Raw genomic sequence first — 14436 nt, 5'->3', positions numbered from 1 at the left:
TGTAATTGGAGGCATCAAATATTCATTGACGATGCTCAAATTCTATGGATGATTTTCGTCCGGCAACGTGGCGAATTTCAGGTCCCACCATTCATTTTCTTTCTCCCCATCTCGAAAACCGACTGCTCTGCATGTCTGGCTTGTCTTGTCAACGAGTCAACCCATTATTTGAGTATATGCAAAAATTTGGTGCCTCGGGTTGTGCTGAGTGTCAGAAAAGTTCTATTGCTGGCTTTACGCTCTCTGGGAAGTTCTATGCGCGGAAATCGTTCACGAGGTCCTTAAGCTGGCATCCAGTCCTACGTTATAATCTAGCTAGGTCTGTCCGAGATCCTTCGACCCCAAAAATCCAAAATTGCACTCCAGTCGATTTCCTACCGATCCTCGCTGTGCATCTCCATCGATGTCTCCGGCTGATCGAGCAAAACTGTACCGCTCCACAGCAATTTATCCCCTCGCCATAAAAACGGCGTCTGTCCGGCCTGTGCAGCCCGCAATTCAAGGAAACAACCTCTCCTCGACTGTCTCGCCGAGTCCGCTCTCAGATCTCTCCAGGTCCTCCATCAGCTCAGTCCTCAACCAGTTTTCGTCCACCCTGCTGAACACCATATGTTCCTCTTTCAGCGCCCTCAGCGCCTCCATCACCCAGTCCTGTCCGTCCCACGCAGGGTCGTTGCGTCGTACACGGACCTTCTTCAAGCGATCGACGAGTGCCTGCACGCGCTCGGCGTCGACCCACCCCACGAGGCAGCCGCCACGAAGGTCCTGTGCGCGCTCGAACGCTGTGAGGCGCTCGGTGAGGTACGTGAACGTGTCGGTGTTGCCCTTGAGCTCAAGCTTGAGCCCGTGGAGGCGCGAGTAGAGCAGCACGAGTGCCCAGTGCTCCGTGCGCCGGCGGTGACCCTTGATGGCGTACTGTGCGACGATGAGAGGGTAGACATTTTTCGTGGGTGCCGTAGGCGAGGGCATGGCCATGAGTCGTGCGTCGTTCGTCATGCCGTCGGCGTGGATCACGCACTAGAGAGCAGGGTGCACATGTAATGGCAAAGGCAGGGCGGGAGTAGGGGCGGGGTGGGGGCGGAACAATAACGCAGGTGAGCATGTGCATCTGATAACGCCCGGCGTCTCCACCGGACGCGAAATGCGCACTCACCAACAAGGTCGTCGGGATACTTATACACGCTTTCGCACCGCTTCCAGCTCCAAAGCGACGGCCAATCCTCTTGGGCGTACCTACACCCAGCGCACGACCTCGATGTTTGGGTTTAAGTACACCTATCGCGGCGCCCGCTGGGACAAGCACCTGCACGCACGCCCGCTGGCTGGCTGGCCCGGGTGACGTATCACTATCACCTTCCGCTGCATGAGGCCTGCAAGGAGCCGGCGCACGATCCGAGCCCCGGGCAGTATCTAATTCGTGTTTTTGTACGTCGCGCCTCTGTCGCGTTATGTCTTTAACGTTCAACCCTCCGCGCCGCGATTGCAGTAGCCGGGCGCGTGCGCGTTTGACCCCGCCTCCGCTGCGTCATGTGTCGATGCATCCCACTTCTGGAAGTCACATCATTCACGCGTCGCCCCTGCTCGTCCCTGCAAACTGCTTGCAGAAGCTCGACCGATGCGCGTAAGTGACTAGTGAGTACCGAGTCCATGAAGTATACCCAACTGCCGTGTACTTCGGTGCCTTGATCGTTTGACTTCGGTGAAACAGAGCAAAAATCCAAGATCTTTGGACGAAACTCCTTCAACCGATTACAGAGTCTGCTGATGCGAATGCCCAATGGACAGGCAAAGATGCGATCCGATCTATCAGCCATGACGTTCCTCAAACTCTTTCTCCAAACCGGTCACGATCACACGCGACCAATCTCCATCCATAACGGTCCTATCCCGCAACTTCTCTCCCAATCCTCTTCCCGAGCATCAACCTTGCCCTCACGCGCGTACCTTCCACACTCCCCTGTGTGTCTTCTCACCGAGCCGCAGCGTCCCTTTCCAGTCCTTTCCATCCTTTCTTCATTTTGTCAAAAGGCGCCCACCGACGTCACCGACGCTGACCTCCCGATCGTCTGATCACACAGCTCAAACACTGCGCTTTTCTGACAAGAGCTTCAGCAGGCCCCTTGCGTCGTCATTTGTGCGCATCCACGCCAATGGGGTATTTGAACGCACGACCCCATCCGAGTCTCGTCAAGGTTTCACCGGGTGACCTGGCTCAGGCTAGCTCAGGCTCCGCTGAGTGTTGAATTTCGTCATTCTGATTCTGTGACTTAATGGGGTCGTTGGCATCTGCGACCCTGACTGGCTCTACGTCCATGCGCGGCCTCGAGCGACTGCCATCGATTTCTTTCTGACGTCGGCCAAGAACGCTGATGATACTTCAGGGGAATCGGAACAGGCATTTGAACGCATCAGGCCTTCGACATGACAAGGGAATATTCTGCGCGTACTTCAATAGCGTCATTTCCAATATATCACTGAGATCAAATGTCTACCTATGTCCACACACGCCATGTTGTCCTGCGTCACCGACACGCCCGACCTCATTTACCTACGAACATGATCGAAGACCACGTCATTCCGCCCTCACACGTTCACACACCCTCAGGGCATTTTCGCTCCCATCGTTTCTATTGCGTTGTCGCTACGTAGCCCAGCTATCCGTACAGTACCAGTACCAATACCAAAAGAGAGAAAGCAAAGCAGGGGGAGCAAGTACGTGGACAAAAATCCGCGCCGAAACCAAATCCTTCAACAGCGAAAGAAAAAACCGAGGTATCAAAACGCGCGTTCGATGCAATTAAAAAGTACGGGCCACTGTCCAGAACTACCGAACACCATACGCAGGGGCAGGTTTAGAGGACCAAACCGGCGGCGAAACCGAGCGCGGCGAGGACAGCACCAGCACGGGCGCCGTGAGCCATGGCTCCGTTGGTGGTCGCTGATCCAGATGGCGAAGTCGCAGAGCTGGACGCAGAGGAGGAGCCAGTAGCTGCTGCCGAGCCGGATGCGGCGGAACCAGAAGCGGAAGTGGTGGTCGAACCCGACGCGTTGGCGGCAGCCTGGAAGGCGGTGAACGTCTTGGCGGCGGTGGGGTTGACAGCGAAGACCATTCCCTTAGCGCAGTGACTGTAGGAACGTTGTTCGCGTGAGAAAAAAAAATCATCACAATGAAAGGTAAGAAACATACCCGACTTGACGGCAGTAGAACCAGAGAGGGGCACTGGTGTCATTGACAGTGAAGGACCACGATGGGACGGTCGCAGCACCAGCAGCGACAGCCTGGAAGCCGGAGTCGATGCCGCCCGTAGAGAGGTTGGCGCATGGGGAGGCGAAGGAGGACTGGGTCACAGTCTGTACAAGAATCGGATACCGTTGTCAGAGAAACAATCACACTTCAGCCAAGGCCGGACGTACGTGGTTCTTGGACATGAACAAAAACTGGATCGTGTCGCCGACAGTCGCGTTCACGCTAGGAATAAGAAAGAGATGAGAAGACGGTCTCAGGCGATGATGGTGGATACACACCTCTCCGGGGTGTAAGTAAGACCATTGTTAGCACCGACTTGGACCTGGATGGTAGTCTGCGCCGAAACCGAGGCGGCGAGAACGGGGAGGACGGCAGCAGCAAGGGAGAAGCGCATTTTGATTGTTGTTGAAGGTTGATTTGACGAGCAGGGATTTGAAAGCAATGAACGTGTCTTCGAATGGTATGAATAGGAAGGGCTTGCGAGACTGCGAGAACGGCGTTAGCATCAAGGACGGAGAAAAAGGTAAGGGAACTGACCCTGCTCGTGGACAACAACAAAGAAAGGCTCGAGGGAGGGGGACGACTGGGTGAAGAAGGACGGAACAAGGGCGGCGACTGCATTTATAACGCACGGCAGGCCAGCGGGTGGGAGCGCATCAGGTGAGCGGGTCCCTTGACAACCGGAATGGGACTGGTCCACGGCAGCGGAGGCTCCCTCCTTGAGGCACTTTGGCTGTCTCTTCTAGCTGCAGCCTCTGCCCATCAACCGCTGCTCCTCGCGATGAACGTGTGTCGACGCGCATACCTTAATCTTTGTCGTCTAGAGGCCCGTGCATGCATCGTAGCGTGCATTCCACCCCTCTGCCGTTCAGCGCCCGGGCGGCGATTCGACGGCTGGCTGCGGATACGAGTTGGACAAGACGACGAGGGAGTGTGCTGATTGGCTCCCCGCACGCTGTCTACTCGTAACGCAATTGGGCCGTGGACGTCCCCAGCGGTCCCCCGGTCTCCGAGACGACCTCGGCTGACTCTTTCTCGTTCTCTCCGTCAGCCGGCGATCCATCTCGGCCTTGAATACCACCTCCGTGCGCTCAGTGCCATTCCCTCCCCAACCGTCGCGACACTCTCGCAGACAGAGAATAGCCAGACATGTTCGCATCCAGGCTCTACCGCTGCACCCGCCAATCCGCGCGCGTATTTTCGTCCTCCGCCCGCCGCGCAGACCACTTTCTCAATGCAGATAAATCGGTACGTCGCCCTTCTACCCCCCTTGCCGACCATCCATATTCGCGAACAACAACAGCCCAGCCTCTTTCCGCGTTCCGTGCTAATTATACGTACCCGCGACTGATTCTATCTCGGTTGCTCTTATAGACCTTCGACAAGGTGACCTCGCCATCCCACACGGCCGACCGCGTCGTTCTCGTGGACTTTTACGCCGAGTACGCCATGCGCACCGTCTTTGACTTTTTGACTTTCCCCGTCCACTCACATGAGGCCCTCGCTCGCCGGTGATATCTCGCCTTGACGTGTCCCTTGCTCTCGCGCACGCAACTCAGCTGGTGCGGGCCGTGCAAGACGCTCTCGCCCATCCTCGAGCGCATCACCACGGACGAGTCCATCAAGTCTGGGAGCGGACTGCCTCTTGACCTCATCACCGTCGACACAGACGCGGAGGTAGCCCTCGCACAGCAACACAAGGTGCGTGCACCCCATCCTGCGCACATCAGCGGCTCACCGTGCTCTGCGTCCACGTACACCTGTCGCCTATGCACTCGCTCCACGTATCTCCCCTCCATCTCCCCCGCTCTCACGCGCGTCCGCACCGCCGGTATATCCTGCCCACAGATCCGCTCACTCCCGACCGTCGTCGCGTTCAAAGACGGCCAGCCCGTCAGCCAGTTCATCGGCGCACTGCCCGAGGCGCAAGTCCGCAAGTTCATCGAATCGCTTTGAGCCTCTAGTCGCGACCGCCCCCTCTCGCCTCGCGTACTGCGTGCCTCACGTCTGGCGCCCAGCGTCGATAGCGTGTCAGCCGCCCATCACTGCACCGAACATGGAATGATGGATTCATTTGCTCGGGTGCATATCACGCATGCATCAAGCCCGGGCGGGCGGATCTTCTCGAAATGCAACGCCATCAACCGTCTCATTCACCTTGTCTACTTGCTTATTGTCTGCCGTCCACGCATGTTCGGCCGTCAGAAAGTCCGTCAGACAGACGCAATACTACCGTGTATGGGCACCGGGGGGCTGCGTCGCCGTCGACGCAGCGTGATGTGCCCCTTGTTCCATTTCGGTTGCCGCTGGACGTGAGCAACTGACAATAGGCGCAGGCGTATGCGTGCTCGTTATTGCCGCATCGCATGGGCGCGCACGGGCGGCTCTGGGCGGTGGTGATACAACGCGCGAGAAAGACGCGCGCAGTCGAACCGCGAACATATGAGTATAAACATCTGCACCGGCGCGCGCTCGATCGCCCATCAGCCATCTAAGTAGCCCGCTGCACAGGTCCGCCACAACAGGCGCGACACAGGCACGAGGTGCGCGTCGGCGTCCAGTGCGCTGTGCATCGCGGGTTTGCACGACCCGAAGTTGCGAGCGTGTGGATAGCGATGTGCGGCGATGCAATGCAGGACGGAGCGGGACGTGCGGTCTTGGACCTCTCGCGTCTCGCGGATGCCGAGGACGCCCAGCGCGGCTTGGCCGGGGAGGGCCTCGGTGCGCGCGGCCGTGCAGAACGGAAGGCACCGCTGAGCTAGGAACTCGCACATACACGCGCAGAGACAGCGCTCTCGGGGAAGCGTAGATAAGTCGCGTCTCGCGCGCTACACAGCAAAGATAGGGGCTGGCCAAACCGGATTTAGGTCGAGAGCGAGACAATTACAAAGACGGAATGGAAAGAGGTGCAGCAGCACGTAAACGACTCGAGCAAAGGCCTATATATAAAGCTGGAGTATCGAGAGAAGGTGCGTCAAGATGATAGTTGGGTGGAACGGATGGAAGAGGATCAAAATGAACATATAAATAACTACTATTTGGAACGCAATGCAATCATAGGCGACAGTTACGGCGCAGTGGGTCCAAGTGGATCCACCCCTACATCCACACCACTCCGGCTTCCTACCCAGGGAGCGTGCTTGCGCGTATGTTCCTGTCAACCACCCGCGCGCGTCGCATCAAGATCGAGGCCGCCAAGCGAGCGCAACAACAAGAAATCCAATCCTATATGTCACGGCGTCCTCCTTTGATATATACACAAACGACGTCGGCAGCCACGGTCGCCCCTTCCCCTCTTTCTTGCTACCTTCCACTCCCTACCTCCCATCCCAGATGACTCGACTCCGCACACGATCCAAACACGTAGGGGGATCGGCGGAGGAGCCAGAGATAGAACGGGACGTCACCCACACGGTCCTCGCACGGACGGAGGGATAACCAAGCAGACGGGCGGGAGCCGTAGGGGTAATAAGAGATAGATCGATCGATAGATAGATGGGTTGTACGTATGTGAAAGACAGAGTATATATGAATGCACAGAGAAAGACGAGGCCGGTTAGAAAATCATAGAAGCAAGGAGGAGAAACTGAGGCGGAGGCAGGGGAATATAAGAAAAGGGAGAGGGACGAAGCGAGAGTCGGTGCGAGAAGAACGAGCGAGCGAGCGAGCTGATAGGGGAGGTATCGGCGGTGCGATGAGCATGAATGGTATGCGGGACACTGTGGACTGTGGAGGATAGAGAAACAAGACGAGGGAGGGAGGGGAATCATTGAACGAGACAGCATCCTCCACTCGTCTGTGGCGCGTATGGATCCTCGTTTTTACCCACGGGTCCCCAAACGGATGGCACCTGCAGTAAAGAATAGACGGTCAGCGTCACTGCGCCCTCGTGCTCCCAATGAAGAGACAAAAGTGGAAGCGCAAAGGTGGAGAAGGGCAGGACGGCCGCAATCACACATATTCCTGGCGCCACCGCCTCCGCCGCCCGCTCGGTGTTTGAGCGTCGACGAGCACCGAGCGAGGTGAAATTGAGGCTTCATGACAGGATGCTTCCGAGCGGCACGATTACGAAACTCCCGGAGCGGGGTATTATGGCACCGACATTTCCGTGAAATGTGCGCAGAAAAATGGAGGAAGTGGAGGAGGGGACGGGGACGGACGACGCACCAGGTGGTCTTTCGTTGTCTTGCAATACCGGATGAGGCTGGCGCTGGCCTCGCTCACGCGTATGCGCGGGCGCGCGAGGTCCTCTCGCAGACGCTGGTTGTGTTCGAGTAGTCGGCGAAGCTTGAGCTCGGACATGGACTGTTTCGGTCGGGAGGACATTTTGGATGATGTAGAAGGGTATGAATGCGGGACGAGGGGAGGAGGGGAGGACGGTAGGGCGACACAAAAGCGAGGAGGTGGTGGGCGTTGGAGGTGGGTGGGTGATCCGGCGGATGGTGCTGGGATTGGATCAAAGAATGGATAAGCGCTAGTTCGTCACCTGTCACGGTATCAGGCGAACTGCTTGCGCATCCTCCACGGCGATGAAAGATGGACGAGCACTCCCCTGGCTGATATAGGCGAACGTGTTGGGAACGTACCTGGGGATGCTCCCTAGCTCACAGCGCGCGATCCTTTGTACAAAGATTGCGAGAGGACTGGACGCTCGCGGCTGCTGCGTGCGGGTTGTCAGGATATGGACAAGAGTGTGCGGGGAAGAGAGAAAGGAGAGAAAGGAAGGGTGGAGACGCTGGGCTTTGCGTGGGCAAGGGAGAAAAGGGCGGTGATGCGAGAACGGCACCAGAGGCCTGTTTCCCTCTCCTGACCGAATGCTGTCCCAGGACCAGCCACGTGCCAGTGCACAAGCATTCCCACACTACCCGTTTCTCTCTCCTTCCAGTCGTCTGCGACCAGGACATCTGTGGGGAAACGACCGTGCTTCATGTATGCATCCCAGCCCATGGAACTTCTATTAATGCCAAAATCACACCCTGTGCAGTGTATATGACGAGAACTGGTCGAATCGGTCGGCGGCGGGCCGCGAAATTTTCGGGCACCGCCGGGCTCCCATATAAGCAATGCCAGTTCCAAGCCTCGTGCCTTCCTTTTCCTCCAACCAACATGCCAGAGACCGCGCTGATCGTCCCGCACAAGATGTCGCCATCTTCTTTCGCGAGCATGTCCGGTCAAGCAGGCTTTTTGTTGCCCTCTCGCGGCTCGTCCAGCGCCTCGAAGATCTCCTCTGGATGGGAGAGGCCAGAGCCTTGAGCGCGCGTTCGCACATACGAGTTCTCACACCTGCACGCGCCTCCCTATCGCATTCCCGTCGTCTCGACGGCCGAGCACACTGATCTGCTCGATGGTCCCCCACAGCTCCAAATGACTCCCTGCGACCTGCTGCCCCGGGTCGGAGATGCGGTCGTATGGACCACCTCCCCCGAAATCGAATCTCTCACCCACCAGTGAGCAGTTCGTGCGAGGACGTTGACGTCCCCGTTTCCCGACAGTGCTATCGCGCTGTTGTGACCTGCGGACAACTATGCTGAGTCTTGCAGTATGTCACAGCCCCGGTTATTTCTTCGTGGTGCAAGGTGCACACGTCAGGATGCATACTTGACGATGTGCATCATATCAACTATGTGATAACGGGCGAGCTAGTGTCATACATATAATGCATTTCAGTTCGGTGAATTTTATGCACCCCCGATTCGCGACAGGTCGGGTGGCGCCATACCGTTCCCGCGTCCGTATGTTGGGTGGGAGTTGATGGCATTGGACGGGTTTTGTTCTGCATCGGCTCTGCCCTGGTCGAACGTTCTGTCGCCAAGACGATCTGACCATACTATGGGCAGTCATAAGGAAGTTGGCTCGTGGGTCACAGGGATTGGAGTGAGCTGAAAAGTGCTGGTCACACTTTTCTTCTCAAGTGGGGGCTGTTTGTATGAGGGGAGGCCCGCAGATTGTTGTCGGTGATGCGCTCGCGCTAGGGTTATATGCGTGGTTCGCGATTCACGTTTCGTAGGCGGATCGCGAAACATCCACTGCTCGACTTCTCCTGGTATCGATGGGACTTCACTGTCTCTAATTTTTGCACCTTATATTTTCTTTGTGAGGGTTTTCTGCTATGGGAAGATGCATAATAAATGGGTGACGTGGACATGAGCTTGTTCAATGTTTGAATGTTTGAACACAGTTCGGAGGGAGCACACCAGGTATCACCAACGGAGGGATCATATGCATATGCGCTTGCGCCCGTACAGTCAGGATCGATGAGTTTGAGCTATTATAATACGAGACCATGGACAGAGACACAAACCGGACAGGGTTCGTTCAGCCGAACGGGAAAAAAGGCCGAGAAGCGCAGAAATCGTACGGGAATTAACGGGCCACTTTTGGCGTCAAACAAACGGCCCCATAAGGAAGAGAAGAAGGCGCGGTACGAAATTGGATTGCGATCCGGTGCAGACGAATAGGAAGGAAGCAGCAGGAAGTGAATAAGTGAAGGATGAAGCAGACAGAGGGCCGCGCGGCGCGGAGGGGGCAGTAGCAGACGGACGAGGTCCCGATACTGTGTGGAGGCGCTGGGGGAGGCGGCGGGACCGGGGAGGGGGGGGAGTCGAGTCGCTTGCGGTAAGGAACGTAGGTGCGCGAGACGCGGTGGGATGACAAGGCACGGTAAGCGTAATGTACTTGGAAGCAGGGCAGAGAATAAACAGGCGGAAAGGTTTGGCTAGCTTGGGCTTTCTCGGTCTCCGAGCGCGAGCGCGCGTGCGGGCGAGCGGCGGGGCGGAGACGGCGGCGGGGGGGTGGAGATGATGGCGGGGTGGAGATGCGGAGCGATGGAGTGTTACATGATAGTGCATTGGCAACCCGTTGCTGGTGGTGCGTATGGGTCCTCGCCCTTTCCCACTGGGCCCCACACCGAGGGCACCTATGCGAGGGCGGGTGAGGGTCAGGTAAGTGGATCACGAGCGGCCGCGAAAAAGAACAAAGGGAGACGAGCGCAAGGCACGCAGCCGCAGCGATACGCACCAGGTGGTCTTTGGTCGTCTTGCAGTAGCGGATCAGGCTGCGAAGTGAGTCCCTCGATGAGCGAGCGTGCGGGGGACGTGGGTACGGGAAGTTACGCACCTGGCGCTCGCCTCGCTGACGCGAATTCGCGGTCGGGAGAGGTCCTCCCGCAGCCGCTGGTTGTGCTCCGACAGACGACGAAGCTTGAGCTCGAACATGGATTGCTTGTGTGGGCGCGAGCTCATGTTGTGTAGGTCGAGTGCGGGAGGGGGACGTGTGCACAGAGGACGGAGGGATGAGCGGGTGGGGGCAGGGGCAAGGGGAGGAGGAAAGAAAGTGGCAAGCCAAGAAGCTTCTGTTGTGGGATGCGTGGTCAGCCACGGCAGATGGGGGGGGGACTGTTGGGGGACTCACGGGGAGAAAAAGAAAGGAGAGAAGGAGCCTGGAAGGGAGAAAGGCGGATGGCGATTCTGCACGACGACGACGATGACGGCGGCCGCCAACTCAGCTCCCCCATCGGACTTCGAATCCGCATTCGCTCTCCCTCCCTCCGTCACACACCGTGACCCAGAACCCTCTCCTCCGCCCACCACCTTCGTCGTCCCATCCCGCTGCCAGGAGACCGTGCTAGCTCGCTGATGGGCCGTCATCGCACACACGCTTCCGCAAGGTCGAAGCCGAGGGAGGAGGAGCCTGCTAGTTCTTGGAAGTCTCCAAGGAAGCCTGGTGAGCACCTCCGCGCGCCCTCCTGCTTCAATCCTGCGCATATAGACGGCGGCGTCCTTGTATGCGCAGGTCACAAGACTCCCCTACGGTCAAAACTCCTCGCTCAGACTTCCTCGACGAGCAGGCGAGGCGGGGTCTTGGAATCTCTGCGCTCAGACCCTCGTCAACATCCCCGGACTGCTCTTCGATCCGCGCCTAGGAAAGATCCTGATCTTCAGGATTCTCGGGACGATCCATTTAGCGTCTTCGACGCCTTCGCAGAAAATCTGTTATCGGACATTGATGATGAACAGGACGAAGAACCAGGAACAATCTCCGACGACGACGACGACGACGATTGGGACGAAGAAAAAACATTGGTCGCATTTTTACACGATAGGTGCGTCGTATCGCCTTTGTGATAACCACTCGGTCTCATTATCATACATGCCAGGGGTATCGAGGATAGTGAGTCCCCAGCACCTTCCGCGCTTGTCGACAAGCTTGGACCCGCCTTTGCGAGGTCCTCGAAGAGAGCCAAGCAAGACGTTGTGGACAGCCTCCTTCCTGCGATGCGCCGCATACGCACAGTACACGAAAAATTGAGTGAGGATACGGACCGCGGCATCGCGGCTGGTGTGCTTGAGATCGACAACGCGTGTAAACACTTTGAAGAAGTGCAACTGCAGAGGGAAGAGGAGCTGTCGCGCGCGCTCTCCGAGACTCAGGTCATATTTCTCGCCACTCGCCTGCTCCCTTGCGTTCGAATTTGCTGTGCAACCCAGATCACGCATATATTGACTACAGGTCATGCTCCTTGCAGGTAAGGCTCAAGAAGCTCTTCAGTGACCTTCAGAAAAGGTACAAGCTCCGCGAGCAGCTACGGATCGATTTTGATACCTGGGTGACCGACAAGGGTACCTGTTACGACCCTCCCTCGATTTTGTCGTCAATTTTCTGACTTTATCCGAAGCTGAACATATGCGCGACCGGGTCAACGCCCTGCCGGCGGACATCGAGCACCTCATCGGTCGTCTGGGGAAGAAGGCCAAGGATATGGACAAGGACAACGGCAGTTTGGCGAAGGCTCAGGAGAAGATGCTCGAAGGGTTGTTGGACAACATGTGAATCTTCTAGACCTTTCGTGCCTGCTGCCTTCGACTGGGTGGTCGCTTTCTGTCACCTGCTCGCCTGCTCGGACTCTCTTGCTTCTGCTTTCTGGAAGTGCTCGACTTGTCTAGTCTGCCGCCGTGATAATCATATCTGGGGTGTTGTCCTTCGATATCATACTGGTGTATCCTTCCTTCTCCGCGTCCTTTGTAAAATGCTATTTCATGTAATCTCATTTATGTGCCTGACTGCAGAGCATGTCTCGAATGTATCTAGCACTGTGTCGCCTGAATCCATCTATGCGCAACTACAATGCGCAAACGAGCACAGTTCTATTATTACCTTGCGTTGTCGGAGACATGCCTGACGGCATCATAGGAGCGTGGTCAGCGCCCCGAGGCTGCCAGCTGCCAGCGCGCAGACTCATGCAGTCAGAGGCGTTGCTCTCTCTCCTTCGTGTATACTTCGCTTTCCTGGACATACTACTCCCTGCATAATGCCTTTCTCGCTCTCGGGTGTAGAGGCCATCCAGCATCTTAGCCTCCGACACCTCCCAGCCCATGCAGATACCCTGGCGCTCTCCGTGGCGTTCTTCATGATCCTGCACAGCGCGGTCGCGCCCGCTGTGTCCCGCGCGCTCGTCGGTAAGCAAAAATGGGCGGCCCTGCGGGCGCGGGCACGGAACGGGTGGTGCGTTGTTTCTCGCCCGTCGACTCAAGCCGACGCCTAACCAGCTGGCGATGCTGCTGCGCGTGAAGGAAGACCCACATCGTGTCGTTCGTGCACGCCCTCATCGTGGTGCCCTTTGCCGCGCGGTGTCTTAACAGCCCCGCGCTGGACCAGGACCGCGCGTTTGGGTGGGACGACCGGGTGGGGACGGTGTCCGCCATTGCCAGCGGGTGAGCGACCCACTCCAGGCCGCCTCGCGAACGCAGCGCGCCTGACCGCGATGCAGGTATTTTATATGGGACGCCCTGGATTCGCTCATCAACTTTGAGGGCGTCGGGTTTGTCGTGCATGGTGCGTGCGTTTCGCGTTTCGAGTGCCGCCCTCGCTGAGCGTCGTCTGGTAGGCGTGACCTGTTTGTTCATATACTTGTACGGTCTTGTACGCGCCCCTTACGCACGCGATTTTTTATACGACGGCTAACGAGCCGTGCGTTGTCGCAGAGACCTTTCCTTGGATACTACGGGCCCCGATTTTTGCTCTGGGAGCTGTCAGTGCACTCTGTTCTACGCCGTCTCGGCCGGCCTTTGAGAGCTGACCACTGCACAGGAGCACGCCGTTCTTGAATATACACTGGTAGGCGCAGCGCATACCCGCTCCGCGCCCCGCGCCGCACCACTCACAGCGCCCGCCCGCAGGTTCATCGATAAAATGGGCCGCACGGGGTCGCGCCTCCAGCTCGTCAACGGCGCGGTGTTGCTCGCGACGTTCGCGTCCGTCCGCCTCGTCTACGGCGGGATCATGGTGCGTCTGTAAACCCTGAGCCACACTGTCGCGGCCGCGTCATTGTTTGGTTCACCGATCGCGATACGCGCGCTAGTCCTATCGCTTCTGGCGCACCCTGTACGCGGTCAAAGACGACATCCCGCTGTTCCTCGCGCTCGGGTACGGCGTCGGCAACATCGTGCTGCAGGTCCTCAACTGGTTCTGGTGCGTCGGTGGTCTCCTCGGCGACGTCGCCGCTTGCTCACACGTGTGCGCGTCGATTGCACGCAGGTTCACGAAGATGATCGCCGCGCTGCGAAAGCGCTTTAGAGGCAAGGGCACGGGTGCCAAGGTAGGCGGGAAGGAGAATGGCAACGGAAAGGTTGCATGATCGTGCATGCTGCTGTCAGCGCGAGATATCAGTTGTTGGTGCAATAACATGCCTCATATGTCGAGCGAGCGGTGTCACTTTAAGTTCCAAATCACGCCAATACTCGAGGGCTTGTGGTCGGAAATCTCAAATAGCTCTATCAAGCACTGTGATCAAAATAATGTTTACCCACATGGTTCAGGAGCCCATCTCTAGACAGCTACGTTTCGCTAAGAACTTTGTACACCGTCAAAAGAAAAGAGTTTCGAGAGGAGTACCATGCATCCGCCGGGAATTGAACCCGGGACCAAGCCAGCTTACAGAGTGGGAAGACTCGATGTTAACCACTACACCACAGATGCTACACTAAAACTGGTGCAGTTGCTTACTTATATTTTATACAGCCACCCTTGATATGCACAGTCGAACCTTGTTCGAAATACATCGTGGCAATTGGGCGTATCTTCGTAGTCCTGTAGCCGGAAGACGGACCAAATCGGTGATGAATGCTCAGCTGTGCCAGCAGAGCAATGGCGCGCTCGTTTCTCACGTACGGATACGAGGGCGATAATGTTGC

At 57.3% G+C, this 14436-nt stretch overlaps 8 protein-coding genes across 8 annotated transcripts; 4 read left to right on the top strand and 4 right to left on the bottom strand.

Moving 5' to 3' along the window:
• Positions 1-206: 206 nt before the first annotated feature.
• On the bottom strand, positions 207-1513 carry HETIRDRAFT_407947 (uncharacterized protein). The gene is made up of 3 exons (XM_009544764.1): positions 1487-1513; positions 1201-1425; positions 207-1094 (listed from the first exon to the last, which is right to left on the bottom strand). The coding sequence occupies exon 3, from the start codon at positions 973-975 to the stop codon at positions 499-501; it is 477 nt and encodes a 158-aa protein (XP_009543059.1). The 5' UTR covers positions 976-1094; positions 1201-1425; positions 1487-1513; the 3' UTR covers positions 207-498.
• Positions 1514-2613: 1100 nt separating this feature from the next.
• HETIRDRAFT_407946 (uncharacterized protein) lies at positions 2614-4169 on the bottom strand. Its single transcript, XM_009544763.1, has 6 exons — positions 4053-4169; positions 3785-3993; positions 3526-3732; positions 3415-3469; positions 3188-3351; positions 2614-3126 (listed from the first exon to the last, which is right to left on the bottom strand). Exons 3-6 carry the CDS (start codon positions 3639-3641, stop codon positions 2853-2855), a joined length of 609 nt encoding a protein of 202 aa, XP_009543058.1. The 5' UTR covers positions 3642-3732; positions 3785-3993; positions 4053-4169; the 3' UTR covers positions 2614-2852.
• A 488-nt stretch (positions 4170-4657) lies between these two features.
• On the top strand, positions 4658-5203 carry TRX6 (thioredoxin-like protein; the record flags this gene model as incomplete). Its single annotated transcript, XM_009543508.1, has 3 exons — positions 4658-4689; positions 4807-4948; positions 5096-5203. Coding segments are annotated over 3 exons (282 nt in total), but the record flags the coding sequence as incomplete, so codon positions are not given.
• Positions 5204-6090: 887 nt separating this feature from the next.
• On the top strand, positions 6091-6951 carry HETIRDRAFT_471689 (uncharacterized protein). Its single transcript, XM_009544762.1, has one exon. The coding sequence runs from the start codon at positions 6247-6249 to the stop codon at positions 6496-6498; it is 252 nt and encodes an 83-aa protein (XP_009543057.1). The 5' UTR covers positions 6091-6246; the 3' UTR covers positions 6499-6951.
• On the bottom strand, positions 6091-7988 carry HETIRDRAFT_438691 (uncharacterized protein). Its single transcript, XM_009544761.1, has 3 exons — positions 7834-7988; positions 7415-7692; positions 6091-7097 (listed from the first exon to the last, which is right to left on the bottom strand). Exon 3 carries the CDS (start codon positions 7030-7032, stop codon positions 6565-6567), a length of 468 nt encoding a protein of 155 aa, XP_009543056.1. The 5' UTR covers positions 7033-7097; positions 7415-7692; positions 7834-7988; the 3' UTR covers positions 6091-6564.
• A 2091-nt stretch (positions 7989-10079) lies between these two features.
• On the bottom strand, positions 10080-10488 carry HETIRDRAFT_43239 (G protein gamma-like subunit; the record flags this gene model as incomplete). The annotated part of the gene is made up of 3 exons (XM_009543480.1): positions 10080-10163; positions 10265-10301; positions 10364-10488. 3 exons carry the CDS (start codon positions 10486-10488, stop codon positions 10080-10082), a joined length of 246 nt encoding a protein of 81 aa, XP_009541775.1.
• Positions 10489-11265: 777 nt separating this feature from the next.
• HETIRDRAFT_246983 (uncharacterized protein) lies at positions 11266-11846 on the top strand (the record flags this gene model as incomplete). The annotated part of the gene is made up of 3 exons (XM_009544760.1): positions 11266-11348; positions 11403-11676; positions 11772-11846. Coding segments are annotated over 3 exons (432 nt in total), but the record flags the coding sequence as incomplete, so codon positions are not given.
• A 708-nt stretch (positions 11847-12554) lies between these two features.
• HETIRDRAFT_309010 (uncharacterized protein) lies at positions 12555-13880 on the top strand (the record flags this gene model as incomplete). Its single annotated transcript, XM_009544759.1, has 8 exons — positions 12555-12752; positions 12821-12957; positions 13014-13100; positions 13212-13274; positions 13334-13360; positions 13423-13528; positions 13605-13714; positions 13781-13880. 8 exons carry the CDS (start codon positions 12555-12557, stop codon positions 13878-13880), a joined length of 828 nt encoding a protein of 275 aa, XP_009543054.1.
• Positions 13881-14436: the final 556 nt, after the last annotated feature.

Source organism: Heterobasidion irregulare (genome assembly GCF_000320585.1).
Source record: "Heterobasidion irregulare TC 32-1 unplaced genomic scaffold scaffold_02, whole genome shotgun sequence".
Classification (NCBI taxonomy): Eukaryota; Fungi; Basidiomycota; class Agaricomycetes; order Russulales; family Bondarzewiaceae; genus Heterobasidion; species Heterobasidion irregulare.
Note: the sequence above shows the minus strand (reverse complement) of the source record. Positions and strands in the feature narration are given on the sequence as shown.